The following is a 16,546-nucleotide window of genomic DNA, read 5'->3' on the forward strand; positions in this document are numbered from 1 at the left end:
AGGCTTGCCCGGTCTCACGCACAAAACCACGATGTCGAAGGTGCGTGGAAGACGAAGTGGAGGTAGCAGAGTAATAATTTTGGTGTCCTCTTTCAGGCCTCAAGAACGTGTTCGTCAGCTCTTCGTCTGTTTTTTGCCCTGCTTCGGGATTCGGGTCAAACAATGTAGAAAGGAAACCTTCTTCAAAATGAGATGAACCTCTGCTACGCCATTATAAAAATAGTCCGAGATGGAAGATGAAGACGGTGGCGAGTTTGATGCTTGGTACAAAAATCTTATCAGCCCGTTTGCGAACGTTAGTGCAAGAGTTTCGTTTCCAAAAAGGTTGCGGAGAGTTGTGACCAGAGGAGCAGAGGAGTATTTGAGCTGGACCTAGAAGTGCTTCTAATCATAGTGAACCTATGGTAATGTATAAACACGAAAAATGATTAAAACTGTCCGACACTAACCTACCGAATTCAAAAATTAAGTGAAACGGTTTCGAATATCGAGTTCTGCATACTGGAGTGTGCGAAGCTCTCAAAGTGCTTTAGTTGCTGGGATTTTGGCCTCCCATAACTGCGTTGCACTGTAAGGCCGTGTTCTATGGCTGCACATGTGTGGACAGTTTCGACCCTGAGGTGTGGAAGTCTACTGGTACAGATAAACTTTGGCCGGTGTACGTAGGAGATTAAACTGTATTCGGCGAAGAATGCAAGCTTCACGGATCGATAAGGATGGGTGTGGCGCAGCCTTACAGTCCCCCGCCTATCCTTTCCCCCCACCCCGACCGCGGCCCATCTCGCTTGCCTCCCTGGATCTGAGGCTGCAACGTGTTCTCGTCGCCTTGGCCCAGGACGCACTGAACGCCTATTATAAAGGCTGTTCTAAAAAAAGTGTCACACCACCACCACCATCCATAACTGCGATGCTTATTTATTTCTCACGAATACGCAGGTTAAGCTTACTGAACAACTAGATAAGAAATAGGCGTTACTGGCCGCCTCCGAATACGCGATAAGGGCCCCTTGCTGCTTCCCAGTTATCGAATCACTCAAACGTTTCGACCCCGTATTGTTCACGCCGAGAAACTGTTTAATAACTTTGTCTTTCGCCTTTCGTCTTTTAAGCTTACAAAGAAATCCTTCCACGGAAGCCCCTTACTCTCACTGTATAAGTGTTCTTGATCGCATTTCCTTCCGCAATTCTTTCTCTTGTGACTTAGGCTACAGCCTTTCAAAGCTAAGAGTAAAGTACGCACATGTACGGCAATATAAAAAAGAATGCCTCGCTCACCTTACGTAGACACGTATGTCGTTTCGATCTATTGAACGATGCTTACGCAGAGGAACATGTTTTACCCACCGGAGTATCGGATAGTGTTTTGCAGCTCTCCTTATTTGCGCGGGCTAATAAAATTAATAAGTCATTAATTAATTGTGTAGCGTCACCAAAGCTGGCTGTTTCTACCCAGGTAACTTAAACTGAATGCGTAGCATGTTCGGTTCCATTTATTTTTGAGACGGAGTAAGACACCACCGAAAGAGACAACTGCTTTGGTTTTGAAAACAGGCGCATTTCTGAGAAGAAAGCACACATTTGTCTTTCTTAAGAAAGCGGATTTCCGAAAGAAGCGGATGCAGGATTTCCTGGGAGTTCGACGGATCTCCTCCAGATGGGAGGCAGCGTGTGGAAACGCCCTCCAGCCCTCCTCTCCCGCAGCCTCCCGTGCCTCGCATAATCACTCGCCACATGTCTTCCAGGAGGCTAATTTACTATTCCCCTGTAGTACGTGTCTCTACGTCGCGTGTGATTTGTGTGCGTTGGGCGGACGGCTCCCAGAAGAAATTTCCCCAGTCGCTGTGTGCCATCAAACTGAGAAATTGCCGTACTCCAAACACAGCGATCGAAGTGTGAGTCCTTTAAGACCCCATTTTTTGTGTAACTTGTACGTGCATTGAACCTAGAGTGCTGGCCGAGAAGACTATTCCTACAACCAGGGACGGAAGAAGACTGAACAGTGGCGTCGCCGTTATGTAGGGCAGCAGCAGTCAACTTTACCTCGCCGGACTTCTGCCAGTTGAAAAAAAAAATGTATGGCCCTGCTTCTGAGTTCTCTTAGCTTCGACAGCACAGTAGTGGTAGGGACGTCGACCCCGAGTTCTCCTGTGGCCCTCCGCGAAGCGCTTAGTTTTTGTGATACATACCGGAGCGCATCTGTCGACAAAGGGTGGGTTCACTTCTTACCAGCGCCCTGACTCAATTCTGCACTGATGCTTTTGTTTGTGTTTGAGACAGGTAAACCTTCGATGAATGTCGGGCTCGAGTGTAACTTGTAGATTGACAAGGAAAGTTAACGCCGATTATAACGCACGCAATCACCTGGGAACAAGAGATCTCCAGTATGGTTACTTCTCCTATGATAGTCCTAGTCTGCACGCTGGCTGCTTCGTGCACTTCAGTGTATGCTGTGCGCAGCTGGCCATGGTATCGGAAGAAGGTCAACGCCACATGTCCGGAACTTCAGCGCTGCTCCTGCGAGACTACGATGGACGGAGCTGTGTTGGCGTGCACTGACGTCTCTAAAGCAGAAGAAATCGACGCAGACATTGCCATGATGAGGGGAGTCTCTTTAAAAAAACTAACGTTGAGGAACGTCGCAGTCATCGATCTGCCTGCTGATTGGTTTTCCAACAGAACAATTATTTTTCTCGCTATCGATCATTGCCCTCTGCGCGACATCGGAGAAACGACCCTGAGGTCCGCAATTAAACTGTACAAAATCTCCTTGAAAGAGACTCTGCTGAACAATCTCCCATGCGGTTTGAGCGCCGCTAAGGGCTTGCATCATATTATTGCAAGTAGAAATACCTTCAGAGTTCTGCAGGGCTCTCTGTATTTGCCCGAATTATATCAGTTGGACCTACGGTACAACAGCATTGAAGAGGTGGACGAAGAATACCTGAGTGGTTTTACCAAGCTGAACGTCCTGTTGTTGTCGCACAACAAGATCCAGCACCTGTCGCCCGTTCTCTTCAAGAAGTCAAGAAATTTGAGAGAAGTCCGAATAGCCAGTAACCGCATCACAGTAGTAAATGGCGTGTTTGACGACTTGCGCTACTTAGAGGTAAGCGTCTTATTTTCTCATTATTTTTAGCTCTGCTTCAAATCGCAGCAATGAGTTAATTCATGGTTACAAGACATATTATTTAACTTCACTCCAAATGTAAACGAGCTCATTCATACGAGCAAACCGCAAAAGTATCAAGTATTCTATCCTCTTCTTTAGCCCTTTCTGGATCATGCTGAACATGGCTGAACGCCGCTATCGAAGCCCTTTCTTGCACGCTATAGAGTGGAGCGTATATGCGGCTTTGAATAGAACAGGCTTGACAATGTGCGAAATCGAGTACTGGCTCCGACACTCAGTGCGTTTAGTTTAGGATTTCTCTTAGTTTAAACTTTGTGAAGCACTTGTGAACACAGCTGATGGAGAGCGCGCAAAATTATTACGGCACTGTGCTTTTTTGAGTGCATATATTAGTTTTCTCTTCGTTGTCTCATGCATGAGGTCCCACGAAATCACTTCCGAGCGCCATCTGAAAACGCCGTCCAGAAAAATTAGGAAAACGCGACACCCGTTTTTCAAGTGCGATTATCGGCAATTCGAGTGCACAAGTTAACAAGGCTCGGGACAGTTAACTATCACTTTACCAGGAACATAAAGAAATTTCTTTTACAATAGGCGCCATAGAAGATTTATTGCACCCTTTATTGCACCCAAACTAGAGTTCGAAAACGGATTTGCCTTTTGTCTCAAAACTCGCTCAGATAGTTTACCCTATGAGCTTAAGAAATCAGACAATGTTGATTACAAGGCTGGCCATACACGTGACTCATTGTGGTATGTTAATGGTTGTGTACTGAGGCCCATCATTCAACACAGGCGTCGCTCTAATAAGCGGGCTTTAGATTAGCGCTCGATGCTTTTACTTACTTCCGGCGTCTTCTTCGCTCCGAAATTTTATATCTCAAAATGATGTCATACTATAGCTTTCCGCCTTGATTGACTATCTACCCCCTCGTACACTCTTAGAAGACATCTTAAAGCACCCTCACGGAGAGCTAAAGGGGACAATTTGGCAATAAATTTAAATCTCGGTTCAATATTCCGGCTCCTCCTCACTCTGGCGCATTTCACTCACTCTGGCACATTGGGGCTTAAGTCATTAACACTCCTCGCCATGCCTTGCTCAACCATGAGCCACAAACTGCCAGATGTCATCCTCCCAACCTGGAAGGTTTATTCAAAGGTCGCCGCAGCGCACACATAACACCACGTAGTGTTTACCCCAAAGTAACAAACTACGCCAACTACACAAGTAGTAAACGAAAGGAAAAAAACTCGAGTCACCCTACACAGTCAACATGTCTCTGAGAAAACATGGCAGAATGCAGCATATGCTTTGTCACGAGCCACAAGGAAGACCTAAAAATGGCGGGACCCGATTAAAAAACCTCGTTTGTATGAAAGATCACCCTTAAGCAGGCATTGATCGGGCGCAACCAGTACGTCAAAATGTTGTATGCCCATAAATCATCGACCTTTTAAAAACGGTTTCCCGCAACGCGTCTAGGGCGTTGTCCACACCTAGCAAGCCGGCAGGCTAATGCGCCGATGTTTGCAGGCGCACTGAACAAATCGCAGTCAGTATATCCTGGCGTGCAGGAGGAAATGTGCTTCACTGATACCATTAAAGGCCTACTTGACCGAAAGTTTACTTCGGCTAATTTTGCGCTGGATAAAGTGCGCATGTTATGAACAATATTTATATTTAATATTAGGGCTGTGAAGCGTCTAGAATTTTAGTTGTAAGCGTTCAAAAACCTCTGTAGCAGACGACGCAGTCCCGTAGCGGTGTGCTGGACAACTAACAAACCTGACCGGAAATGACGCACAATTGAGACACCGGCATCGCCGGCTCGCCAGTTTCAGGCGTTCGGAAGTGACTGCGTGCTCCTTGTAAGCTCTTCTTCTGGAGCGTTTCTGGTTGTTTTCACCGCGAAGCTCGATGGCCTCCGAGAAAAATAAACTGCTGGCATCATGTTGACGAAGTGCGTGGCCGCGGAAAGGAATACGAGGAATGCTGAACGCACCATGTATACCTCTCGTCCACTGCCCTTCACCCCCGATCTCGAAAGCTGGTGTCAGCTGTCTGGCGCTCAGGTTTTAACGTGAATTCCCCTCTCTTCTTCAAAAAAGATAATGGTGGGTGACTGACGCTTCTGCCTCGCGCTAACCACTTTTGTGGGGTGGGTTTTGTCAATAGACCTGTCCCGGTCTACATCATGCATCAGAGCACGTACTACATGTTTCTGGCCCGATCGGCAAAGCATGCCACGAACCGAGAGGGTAATAATTCGGAGAAGAAAGGCTTCGAGGCGTGTCCAATCGGGAGAATAAAGAGGACGGGGGACCGCTTGTCACAAGCTAGCTTAGCCGGTTCAGAAGCTGAAGTGGACGGTTTTGCTCATCGAGCAGCGACCTTCTGACATGTAACAAGTGAAGGCGGGCAAGTTGGTGGTTGACAATGGAGTGCATATTGCAACTGTGCAAAACGACGAGGCACCAAGAGAGGAAAGCACAGGACAAGACGCGGATTCGCATCTTGTCCTGTGCATTCCTCTCTGCGTCCCTCGTCGTTTTGCGCGGTTGCAGTATGCACTCCATTGCCCTTTTGACCGCACGTTATTTAAACCAGGCAGCAGTCTAAGGGGAGGTCTGCTTAGTCTGAAATGGAATCAACATATGCACGCGTTTACTGCACGTACAGCTCTGCCAAATGAGCAATAATGCCGTCGTGCGCCGAGTGTATCTGCTGCCTCGAAGATTCGCAGGCCGGGCTGAGAATCCTGGAAGGCCACATGAGCGTTACTGAAACCGTCGAATTTCTTACTGCCTCACGCCGTTCATACTTGAGGTCGATTACAGGAAGCTTCAGCGTTACCATTTGAGGCACGTCTCCAAGACCTCAGAGGTCTAAACGCATGTTATTTGAATGATAATATTCTCAAAGAAAGACAACACGTAATTTTGATTATAAGTTCTGAATTATTACTCAGTCGATACGGACACACTGCCTACGGTAATTTGCGCGGTGGGTGTAAACGGTCGACTGGGGTCCGGCAACCACGTCGTCCTGCCCAGCTGTGTGGTTTGAAAAGATTAGAAAAACATTTCCGTCCCTGCTGTACACAGGCTTTAAGTGGTTCTAGGTAAATAAAGTAATGAACGCAGCGCATAAGTTTTGTTCACTTGAATCCGCATGTATTTCGCAATACGCAGTGGCTGGCCCGACCGAGGCGCGCGAAGATGAACCAGCCCACCATCGGCACCGCATTGATGCCACGGTCCTCGAAGAGAAAAATATATATTTATTTTGAAACACAAATTTTGCTTCTGGCATATTCTTTCGCTTAACGCAGCGCTTGATTCTCTTGAGCTCCCTTTTTAGACATCCAGCTGTTTTTATTGATTTACCTCGCGTTCAGAGCACTGCAAATTTCTATGCGCAGACAGGAATACATTTCGACGGGGGAGAAAAATCAGAAGGAAAAGGAGAAGGCAGGTCATTTCTTTTATCAAGACAACAACCATATTGGACGCACAGCACAGCGCACATGTGCTGCTAGCATGCGCGTGCCCGCTCAAAAAAGCCAACTTGATAATACAAGCACTTCTACTTGGCCTCCATTTGATTACGCTTCCTTCCTCCGCAATGTCCAAACTTTGTACAAGCTGTAATCGAACACTGCCAGGCAAACAATGCTCACTAGCATTGCGGCGCGATCATCTTCGCTGAGATTGAGCCAGGAGTTTTCTAGTCTACTACAGCAAATAAAACACGTTTAAAACTTTTTCTAGGGTCTTTCATCCGTTTTAAGATGTGTGTTTTCACATATAACCAGTATTTATCACACAAAGTGCTGCACGCGCTACCGGTACCAGCGCTTTGCTCGAGCCGCAACGAGCAGACGCTCCGAACCTGTCCGGACTCTAGTCTCAAACATGCGTCACTCCCGGCGGGCGGCAATGGCGCCCGTTTTTCCAGTTTCGGTATTGAAAACTCCGATTTTTGCGAGCGTTTGGCACCGTAACTGCTTGAAACTGGAGCGTAATGTTTTGTGGGTAGCATAATACGGGGGTGTACTATGAAAAAACAACCTTTTTACGGTTTGAAAAATTTCGGTCAAGTAGGCCTTTAACGTCGTGTTTTGTGCGATTGTGTTGACCTTTCCGCCTAGTGTCACTAGATACGTTTCGAAAAGTTATCCAGTGGCTCCATTTCCACTTCTTCACCAACAGCGATGGCTCAGTAACTCATGCCCCGGCTCAGCTCTGGTTCCGAGTCAGTGACTAAGAAACTCACACCGGTGGCTCAGACCTTGGTTGTTTGAAAAGACCCAACGATTGCAGTCATGAAAACCAGAAAAAAAATAAACATGCAGCATTTTTTTTATTTGTCACTTTGGTCACTGCAAAATAACTAGAGCGAACATTTTAGATCAAATAGAGAACTTAATACGCCACTTCATATACTCCAGAAATAAAAATTAAGCTCGCCTACGCTTTACTTGTTTCGATGCCTATCGGCATCTTTCGGATGTCGCAAAGATAATTTGGATAGAATGCTGCTCCTGATTGTTTCATTGAAATTTTTTTTCAGACAATCAGCCTCGAGAACAACTTGATAGTGGACATCAGTGAACTTGCGAAATCGAGGATGCCATACCTAAAAGAAATCAACCTCGCCCACAACAAGATTGGCGTTATACCTAAGTTCGCGTCAGCAAATTGCGTAATAGAAGCACTCCGCTTGGGCGACAACCAAATAAGCGACATAGAGCCTACAGCTTTCAAGGCGCTTCAAAGACTCCGTCGTCTGGACCTCAGCAAAAACAAGATAAGTTACGTAAATGCGTCTGTTTTTAGCGCAGAATCAAACTTAGAATTTCTAAACATGAAGGCGAACCAGCTGACCAACTTGGCAGAGATGTTCACGCACACACGCCGAATGAAGGAAATTATATTAACTTCCAATCGCATAACTGGCATCACCGACGCGTTTCAATATCTCGGAAGTTTAAAAAAGCTATTTCTTAGGGATAACCTCATCAGCCACGTTCCCGACGATAACTTCAAAGACAATACGGACCTTCTGGAGTTGCATCTGAGCGAAAACAACGTTCATTGGTTTGGTAGGAACGCGTTCCGGGGACTCGTCACTCTTAAAAATCTGCGTTTACGAAGCAATCAGTTGGTTTCTCTTAATGGTTCCTTGAGACACCTCGTAAATATGAAATACTTTGATGCGGCCTTCAATGAAATACAGTACTTAGAAAGAGGTGAATTTGGACGAAACGCGTTCCTCGCCTACATCTCCCTGATGGGAAACAACATCACCAGCGTGGAAGGTGCCTTCACAGGAACTGTACATCTGAGAGGTCTCGGCCTCGCAGGAAATGGGATTGAAGTTCTGCGCCGAACGAATTTTCCGCAACGCATGACAACTACACCGAACGTGACCGTGGACCGTAAGCTATCACATTTGGTTGCCACTTTCCAAACCATGCGACTTCTTTGAAAAGGTCGACCATAAAGGTGCTCGCCCATTACCGGCGGAAATGGCGTGCCCTGTTGGGGAATTAAGGAAAAATCACAGGTCTGTAAGGTTTCATGCTATAGCTTTTTATTTCCCTAACCGAGACGAAACCTTAAAGATTACAGAACACCGCAATATAGAGTGGATGTAAGTTAGCGTATCCAAAAGGAGGTAAAAAAATACGGGACGCTATGATTTAAAGCTAGGAAAACTTAAAAGCTTTCTTATTTCATGCACCAATCAATTCCAATGCAGATTCTTCATTGATCCCGCAAGCTTCGTATATGCACAGACAGTTCTTCGGGTGGCTGTCAATATTGTACGCAGATCTGCTGTTGTCTGAGCAATTCGTCTCTTCCACTAACGGTTCCTTCTTCCATCTGCAATTTGTCTTTTCCGGTTGTTTGTTAACTGCAGCTGTAACTACGCAAAATATGTGGCGTTTATAGTTCTCGACGAGTCCTCATTCCACTACCGGCGTCTTGGTGCAGTGGTAAAGAAATGCGCGACTGTCCCAGCACGTCGCTGCTTCAAACAAATCCGCCTGTGCAGCTAGAGAGATGCAAGCTGCTTTTCGCAAGCCAATGTGTTGCACAGATAGTTCTTCAGGGAGCCTATCTATTTCGCACTGACGTCCTCACATGCCCAGTTATTTTCTTTTTAATCGTGTTCATTTTTGCTGACTTATTCTCGGACAGGCGTCGTCCCTACAAGTAGAGAGGAAGGGGAGAGGGGAACGACTCGCAGGTGGCAGATGAGAGAGGGGAATCCCCCCGCCACTGTTTGAAAGTGAAGGCTTCGCACAGACGACTAGGCCGGATGCCGACGGCCTATAGATCTCGCCGTCATGGCCCTGCTAATGCTGCCCAATGAAATGTTCAAAGAAAGGAGCAGAAACACGATTAGAGAAAACGAATGCGGGTGTTGGCCAGCGATCGAATAAACACTTCTCTATTAAATTTCAATATGTAGACCGGAGAGCTGGTATTCACTAAATGCACGTCTGCTCGCATTGTAGGAGCTCTTTCAAACACAACGTTCTTTTCAGCCATTGTAATCAGTCTAAATAAATTAACCACAGTAATAAATCAAACTTACTTAATAAATTGAAAAATAGACAGTAGTCCCAGTGGATACATCGCACTGTTACTGAATATAGCAAAAGAACTCTGCGTTCTATTGAAGGCCGACATCAATCCAAAGGTGCTAAAGAGGCAGGTAGACGCGAGCCAGCATTGCAGAAGTATCGTGCAAATTCCACTGATAACCATACAATAATCGTAGTAAATTATTTACTCGGAAATTAATTAAGAATCTTTAACACCGTCTTACTTCAAGGAACGATAGCCAGCGGACGTAAAAGAGCCCTCGCTAGGTGGCCGAAACTGAAGTTCACTTCGCAACGTACCATCGGGACAAAAGTGGTATGCTCCACGCGGCGGGAGCCGGAGCAACGGAAAATTGCGGCATTTTGGTGAGCTAAAGCACCAAACATTGAAATGAGTCAAGTGACACCTCCTGATAATCAATGCCACGCATTGGCTGTGTCGATCCGAGATGCCGTCTGCAGACGGCGTTGCAACGCAGTTTTCCGTTGCTCCGGCTCTCTCCCCCGTGGAGTATACCCCTTTCGTCCCAGATAGTACATACCTTCTGTCAGCATACTGGGCGTAGAGGTGTCCGTCAAGCTTGGCTGTAGCTACTGTACAATCATCATCATCATCATCATCATCATCATCATTAGCATTATGAGCCTGACTGCGCCCAAAGCAGGGCGAAGGCCTCTTTCATATCTCACCAATTAACCTACTCGTACCAGCCGCGGCCATCCTATTATCGCAAAATTCTTAATCTCATCCACCCACTTAACTTTCTACCGCCCCGTGCTACGCTTGCCTTCTCTTGGAATCTAGTCCGTCACAAATGATCACAATCGGTTACCTTCCGTTCAAATTCCATACGCTGCCCTACCCCATTCATCTCGACTTCGACAATGGTGTCGTTAACCCGCCTTTCTTCTCTCCCCCACTCTGCCCTCTTCCTCTCTCTTTATGTTACACCTATCATTTTCCTTTCCATAGCACGCCGCGTTGACCTTAAGATAAGCTGAACGCTTTTCGTTACCCTCCACGTTTCTACCCCATAGGTAAGTGCCGGTAAGACAAAGCTGTTGTATTCTAGAGGGATATTGTTAAACTGCCATTCATGATCTGAGAGAACCTGCCAAATGCGCTACACCCCATTCTTATTCTTCTAGTTATATCCTTCTCGTGATCCGGATCAGCGGTCACTACCTGCCCTAAGTAGATATATTCCTTTAGTACTTGCAGCATCTCCCTACCAATTGTAAACTGTAAACTTTCGAGGCAGCAGAATACTGAAGTCTAAAATAAGCTTGAAATTGAAAGTCCGTTGATGAATCAGGAGCACAAAAAATCATGTAGAAACCTGTGAAATAAAAGAAATATACAACTTTCTTTTCCCAAATGCACGTTACAATAGCCTCCCTCACAAAGCCCTGGCAGCCTTGTCGGTTCCCGGCAGGTGAGAGAATGCCAGAAGCAATGTAGCACTTACAAGAACACGAATACAAGTATAAAATCAAATCGAACACAATTTCAGCAATTAAGCAAACAAGGGAAGGGGATGAGGGGCTCGTTATAAATATGACAGAAGCCAACAGCCACAGAAACCAAGGGGCACAGGGGATTTTTTTTAAAATTTATTTATTTTGTGGTGTTGATCAATTTAGGATATTACTGAATATGTTATAGTTTAAAGATAACTGATTAGAAAAGCAGAAAAAAAAACAACCACCTGCCGCCGGTTTGATCCGAACCCACGACCTCCGAATTACGCGTCCGGTGCTCTACCTCTGAGCTACGGCGACGGCTGTCAATTCTTCTGCTTTCGGGGGTATTTATGTTTACAAGTAACCTAACCTTGAGAGTATTCATTTTTTCTTCTGCTTTTCTAATCAGTTATCTTTAAACGATAACATATTCAGTAATATTCTAAATTGATCAACACCACAAAATAAATAAATTAAAAAAAAATCCCCTGTGCCCCTTGGTTTCTGTGGCTGTTGGCTTCTGTCACAATTTCAGCAGTGACTCAAATTTCAGTCCGCTTTAACTCTCTCCCAGGTAATACTAGGGGACATATTATGATTAATTTTGCGTAATATAAATGCTGATAGCGTACAACGTTACAGCGTTTTCTCCACATCGACTCGATATTCACAGCAACAAAAAATTTGAGACCGTGCCCGAAAACTCGTATTGCGCCCTGTCCGAACGGCACAATCATAATATAACTAAAACGGAAGATAACTTCATTAGCCGTAGGAGGTACGGTAACTAAGAAGGCTGCTGGAAATGTCTGCGGCCGACCAAAACATTGTTCAACGAAACGTCCGAAAACTAACCGAAGACAGGTCCCGTAAACTAGAAAAACTAATTATGCAATTATTGTACACGACAGGAGTGGGTGATGTAATCAGTGCAGGCAGCATTCTAGGCAACATAATGCGATAATAAAGTGGCAGAAATTTTTTCAGCCAACTCTTCGTAGCGCTCCTCATAAATGGTACTGTTAGTGACGTTCTGTCTCTCTTTCCTTGTTTTCTTTTTCCGCGAGAGGCACAATAAATTATTTATTTTGTGCACGGGCCTTAACTTTATTCGCATGAAAAAATCCCAACGAGCAGTCACGAATTCATAGCAATGTCTTTTATTGTCATAGCTTCTGTCCCAGCAGCACTAATGTCGCTTCATCGCAACCCCTCTCTTCGTTGTGCTCCTCGCGAAAGTTCCTGTCTCCGCACGAAATTGGCTGGAAAGCTTCTTTACCATTAAAAAGGCACTGAGAGCAGTGGAAGCATTCACCACGAACATGGGTGATCATGAGCGCTTAGAAAACCACATACCTATTCCCCTGTAATCCCTGTCTCAAAGTGTACTCAAATAATTAATAATACAACCATATACCTGCTTGACTGCGCTGAGACAAGCAAATTAACCGAATGGTTTCTGTAAAGAGATTTGCAAAAGAACAATTGTTAATGAGATTCTTGATAATTTTGCAGAATAAAACTGCTCCAAATAATAAGGGAGCTGGAAATTGTTTTTCAGGATTTTATCGAACCTAAGAAAAAGTAGTGCATGAAAATTGTTCTCGCACTGAGAGAATGCAGCCTTGTGGACGCAATGCATTCCTGGCCATTTCACTAATAAATTGACATCAATTAAAATAGGTCCCTAGTCACTGCAGTAAGCGTGGATATTTATACAGGAAGCTTAAAGATAAATCTATTCGTAGAGTCTTCGTAGCGTGGCATTCTACGTGTATATCTGCCTCCAAAATTGCAAACTAGTCTTTCAAGCAACACATGCAGCACGGTGCCTCAAGACGTGAGATCTCTTTGTAGTATCAAAGAGTCATTACGTAATACGCTAATTTTATTTCGCAACGCGAAAGTGAAATGGGCAGAGTGACAAACTTCACTTGCTCCTCTCGTTCGATGGCCAATGAGCGTGACACGCAGCAGCTAACGTGACACACTGGAGAAGTTCGAGAAAATATTGACAGCAGCTACTGCGTTATATAGCCGCTTTTGGAAACACTAATCGCTTAGCAGTGAATATTTTCTTCATGATCATGTGAGAATAAAGAACCATGGAACAGGGGCATGCATAGTGACCGAGAATCCCTATTTTGTACCTGAAAAAGTAGTATGATTTTCATTTATATGACTAAAGGACTATATCTATAGCATCTACAAAATGACTTTATCAATGTCTTTTATCCACAGCAACTTGCTTACAGTGTTGTCTTTCATCCGTTTCCGGTTCCAGACAACCCTTTGCTATGCGACTGCAGATTGGCCTGGCTTGTACGGCACGACAGTGAAGTGCGCTTAACGCGGAAACCGATGTGTGAGAGCCCACACTGGATGAAAGGAAACTCGCTGCGCGACTTGACAGAGGAGAACTTGACCAAGTGGCAGGATGACTGTGAAGCGGGCTGCAGCTGCACCTGCCGTGATGATGGATTCGGAAACCGAGGCATCGTCGTGAACTGCTCGTCAGCAGAATTGAACCGGTTACCCAAAACCTTTCCTGAAAACGCGACTGATTTGGATCTGCGCGACAACCACCTCAAAGAGATCGATGCCTCATTCAAAAACGCCGCTCCCCATGTGGAAGTGCTTTGTTTACGAAATAATCTAATTTCAAGACTCAGTGCGAATGCCGTTCCCAGCAAAGTGCACTCCCTCGATCTTAGGGGCAACCACCTGATGGAATTTCCACGCGCCCTGGTGATGGAACGCAACTTTACTTCTCTATGGCTCTCCAGCAACCCTTTCCAATGCGGATGTGATGATTATTCATTTCGGCAGTGGCTGGATGCTCACAAGAATGTGGTAAGCGTAACCAGTGACAACCAGAGTAATCTGGGAAAGAGGGTTCTTCAAAATACCATATTTTACCATACCAAATGAAGTTTATTATTGCAGTTTCATGGTCTCTTCTTTCTTCCTACACTTTTTTACCCCATTCGGTTGGCCTATTTTGCCTGCCGTTCTTACAGATTCCAGATGCCAGACACATCACATGCGCTGAAAGTTTGAATCAACTTGTGTCAGAGAGGAAATTTATCACCTTAGGGGAAAGCCAACTATGTCCTCTGTCTTCTCCAGCATACACGACATATCTCCTGTACGCCTTCGGTGCGTGTCGAGACGCAAGCCATTTGCAATTTTCGATCATTACTGTATTCTGTAAATAGTTCTTGCGCCAACACTGAGCATATCCGATTCTCCACCTTTGTATACGCACGCAGTGATGCTGGCCGTGATCCTAACACTCTCAGCGGCTTACTTTTACGGCGAACGCTACCTGAAGGACTGGCTGACCATGCGAGGTGTCTGCAGCTGGGTGCACTGCATCAGGGAGGTGGACCTGGATGCAGAGAAGGTGTTCGACGTGTTCCTATCGTACAGCAGCAAAGATGCAGGCTGGGTCCATGAACAGCTGATACCGGGACTAGAGGCTGTCGGCTTATCCTACTGCACCTATGAGCGGAACTTCAAAGGCGGTTTCCTGCTGCAGGACATCATCCGTGACGCGGTCGCCTGCTCCAGAAGGACGGTGCTCCTCCTCACCGGGTAAACATGTTCCCTTTCATGCGCATAAACGGATGCGCAGCTCTTACTCAATCCTAACGACTTCTCGGTCCTTTGCATGTCTGAAAGCAACGGGCGCTGCATAACATGGTTCCTGACGAGTACTGTGCGATCGTCTACTTCGGGTCTACGCTAGAACTATGCCCGATCAGTCAGGCCAAACACTTCCGGCCACTTTTGATTTATTTAGGACTTTGGACTTCGGCGCTCCTAGAAAGCCAACATAAGTGATCCATTGAAATTTGAGCCTGTTATACTATTCAAAAAGTTTTTCATGGCTGCCCCTCCAATAAGCAAAATTGTTCTGACCTCTGCATACGCGTAGGCATGTCTGGATTTCAGGCACTTCTCCGCTTCCGTAGCGGGTAGCCATGCATAGCTGAAAATATCACCCTAGCGTAGGACGTGTTTTTCAGCTTCAAAGCTCGTTCATTTTGATTGGCCCATGTGATTGATGTAAAAAAAACTTAGGTAAGTAAAGGTCGCAGATACCCTTCAAATTTACGGACAACATGAACTCTGAAATGTACCCCGCATGCTAGGAATCATTGCTCTTGGACCATTTCTACGATTGTTTCATAATACAAGGTGAAGTGTACGCAATAATTGTGGGAATGTTGTGATATTGTTTTTCATCCCCCGAGTTAGTCGGTTAAGTATAACTTATGGAACGTTTTGACCCTCATTTTGCACTTCACAGATTTTATGATGAGTTAAAAGGTGGACTTTTTTGAGAAATACTCTTTTCAAGGCAAATGCTGATGATGCGCTCTCACTCCTGCAGGAACTTCGTAGCAAGCGAGTGGTGCCGCTGGGAGTTCCGGTTGGCGCATCAGAAAGCCCTGGAGGACAACGTCAACAGACTGATCATTGTGCTTGTCGAAGAGGTTGCCCCTGGTTCTCTAGACGAAGACCTGCGCCTCTACATGCGGGCGGCGAATTACCTCCGCTGGGGAGAAGCGAACTTTTGGGACAGGTTCTACTGCTCGATGCCAAAGATGGATGCAAAAAAAAAGCTCATTAAGCACAAACCACTGCAGCCAGCTATTGCCGAAATCGACTCTATTGAAATAAAACAGGCTGCAGCTTAGAATGTTGAATTCCACTGCATTTGTGATATGAGTATGATAGCAACGCTCGTAAGCATCTGTGCCTCGTCTCGCTGTGTACAAAGGTTTGTACTCTGGTCCCTGGACTCTGGTCCCTTCCTACGCCTGTGAGAACATTTGCTTGAGACTACAAAAGTTACCGACTACTGTATCGATATAGTTTTACACTATGCATCTTTTCAATTGAACTCAGCCAAATTTTATCTTCCGCGTTTTTTACCAGTCGTTTAATGCTCTTTCTTTCTCCATCCTCGTGTGCGGCATAATTACTGGCGAGTTTCCCAATTCCTTTCCGCCATTGTGAGTGAACGCTCTTTCTGTATTAGTATTTAAATACCTTAGCTGCCGACTTGCTCTCGTCCAGTTTCCCCGGGCGTTGTTTATATAGTATTTTATTCTTACCTTCCCGTGCTTCGAAGGATGCCCAGCCCATATTCCCACGTACTGCCTCGATTTTTGTTTTGTCATGGGCACCTAGTGCTAATCTACCAACAGCTCTGATTTACATCTAATCTCCACTGAACTGCTGCCCTTAAGTACAGAATCGCATTGCCGAAAGTATGCCCCGGTACCATTATTCCTTTCCAAATACCTCTCAGCACTTCATA

At 45.6% G+C, this 16,546-nt stretch overlaps 1 protein-coding gene across 3 annotated transcripts; it reads left to right on the forward strand.

Moving 5' to 3' along the window:
• The first annotated feature begins 1,777 nt into the window (after positions 1 to 1,777).
• Positions 1,778 to 15,929, forward strand: LOC149333802 (protein toll-like). Of its 3 annotated transcripts, XM_089558786.1 has the most exons (6): positions 1,778 to 3,106; positions 7,707 to 8,574; positions 13,499 to 14,067; positions 14,235 to 14,373; positions 14,487 to 14,811; positions 15,614 to 15,929. In XM_089558786.1, the coding sequence occupies exons 1-6, from the start codon at positions 2,384 to 2,386 to the stop codon at positions 15,918 to 15,920; spliced, it is 2,931 nt and encodes a 976-aa protein (XP_089414912.1). In that variant the 5' UTR covers positions 1,778 to 2,383; the 3' UTR covers positions 15,921 to 15,929. The 3 variants fall into 3 exon arrangements, with proteins under 3 accessions (XP_089414912.1, XP_089414913.1, XP_089414914.1); XM_089558787.1 differs by lacking the exons at positions 14,487 to 14,811; positions 15,614 to 15,929 and having other exon boundaries at positions 14,235 to 14,476; XM_089558788.1 differs by lacking the exons at positions 1,778 to 3,106; positions 7,707 to 8,574 and having other exon boundaries at positions 11,745 to 14,067.
• Positions 15,930 to 16,546: the final 617 nt, after the last annotated feature.

This window comes from Amblyomma mixtum, chromosome 8 (genome assembly GCF_055824585.1).
Source record: "Amblyomma mixtum isolate Tamu chromosome 8, ASM5582458v1, whole genome shotgun sequence".
In the NCBI taxonomy this organism is placed as follows: domain Eukaryota; kingdom Metazoa; phylum Arthropoda; class Arachnida; order Ixodida; family Ixodidae; genus Amblyomma; species Amblyomma mixtum.

Excerpts from the sequence above, each read along its gene's own strand:
- LOC149333802 (XM_089558786.1), top strand. The coding sequence starts at position 2,384 with ATGGTTACTTCTCCTATGATAGTCCTAGTCTGCACGCTGGCTGCTTCG. Across the intron at positions 14,068-14,234 it reads TGGATGCTCACAAGAATGTG|ATTCCAGATGCCAGACACAT; the intron begins GTAAGCGTAACC and ends CCGTTCTTACAG. Across the intron at positions 14,812-15,613 it reads ACGGTGCTCCTCCTCACCGG|GAACTTCGTAGCAAGCGAGT; the intron begins GTAAACATGTTC and ends TCACTCCTGCAG.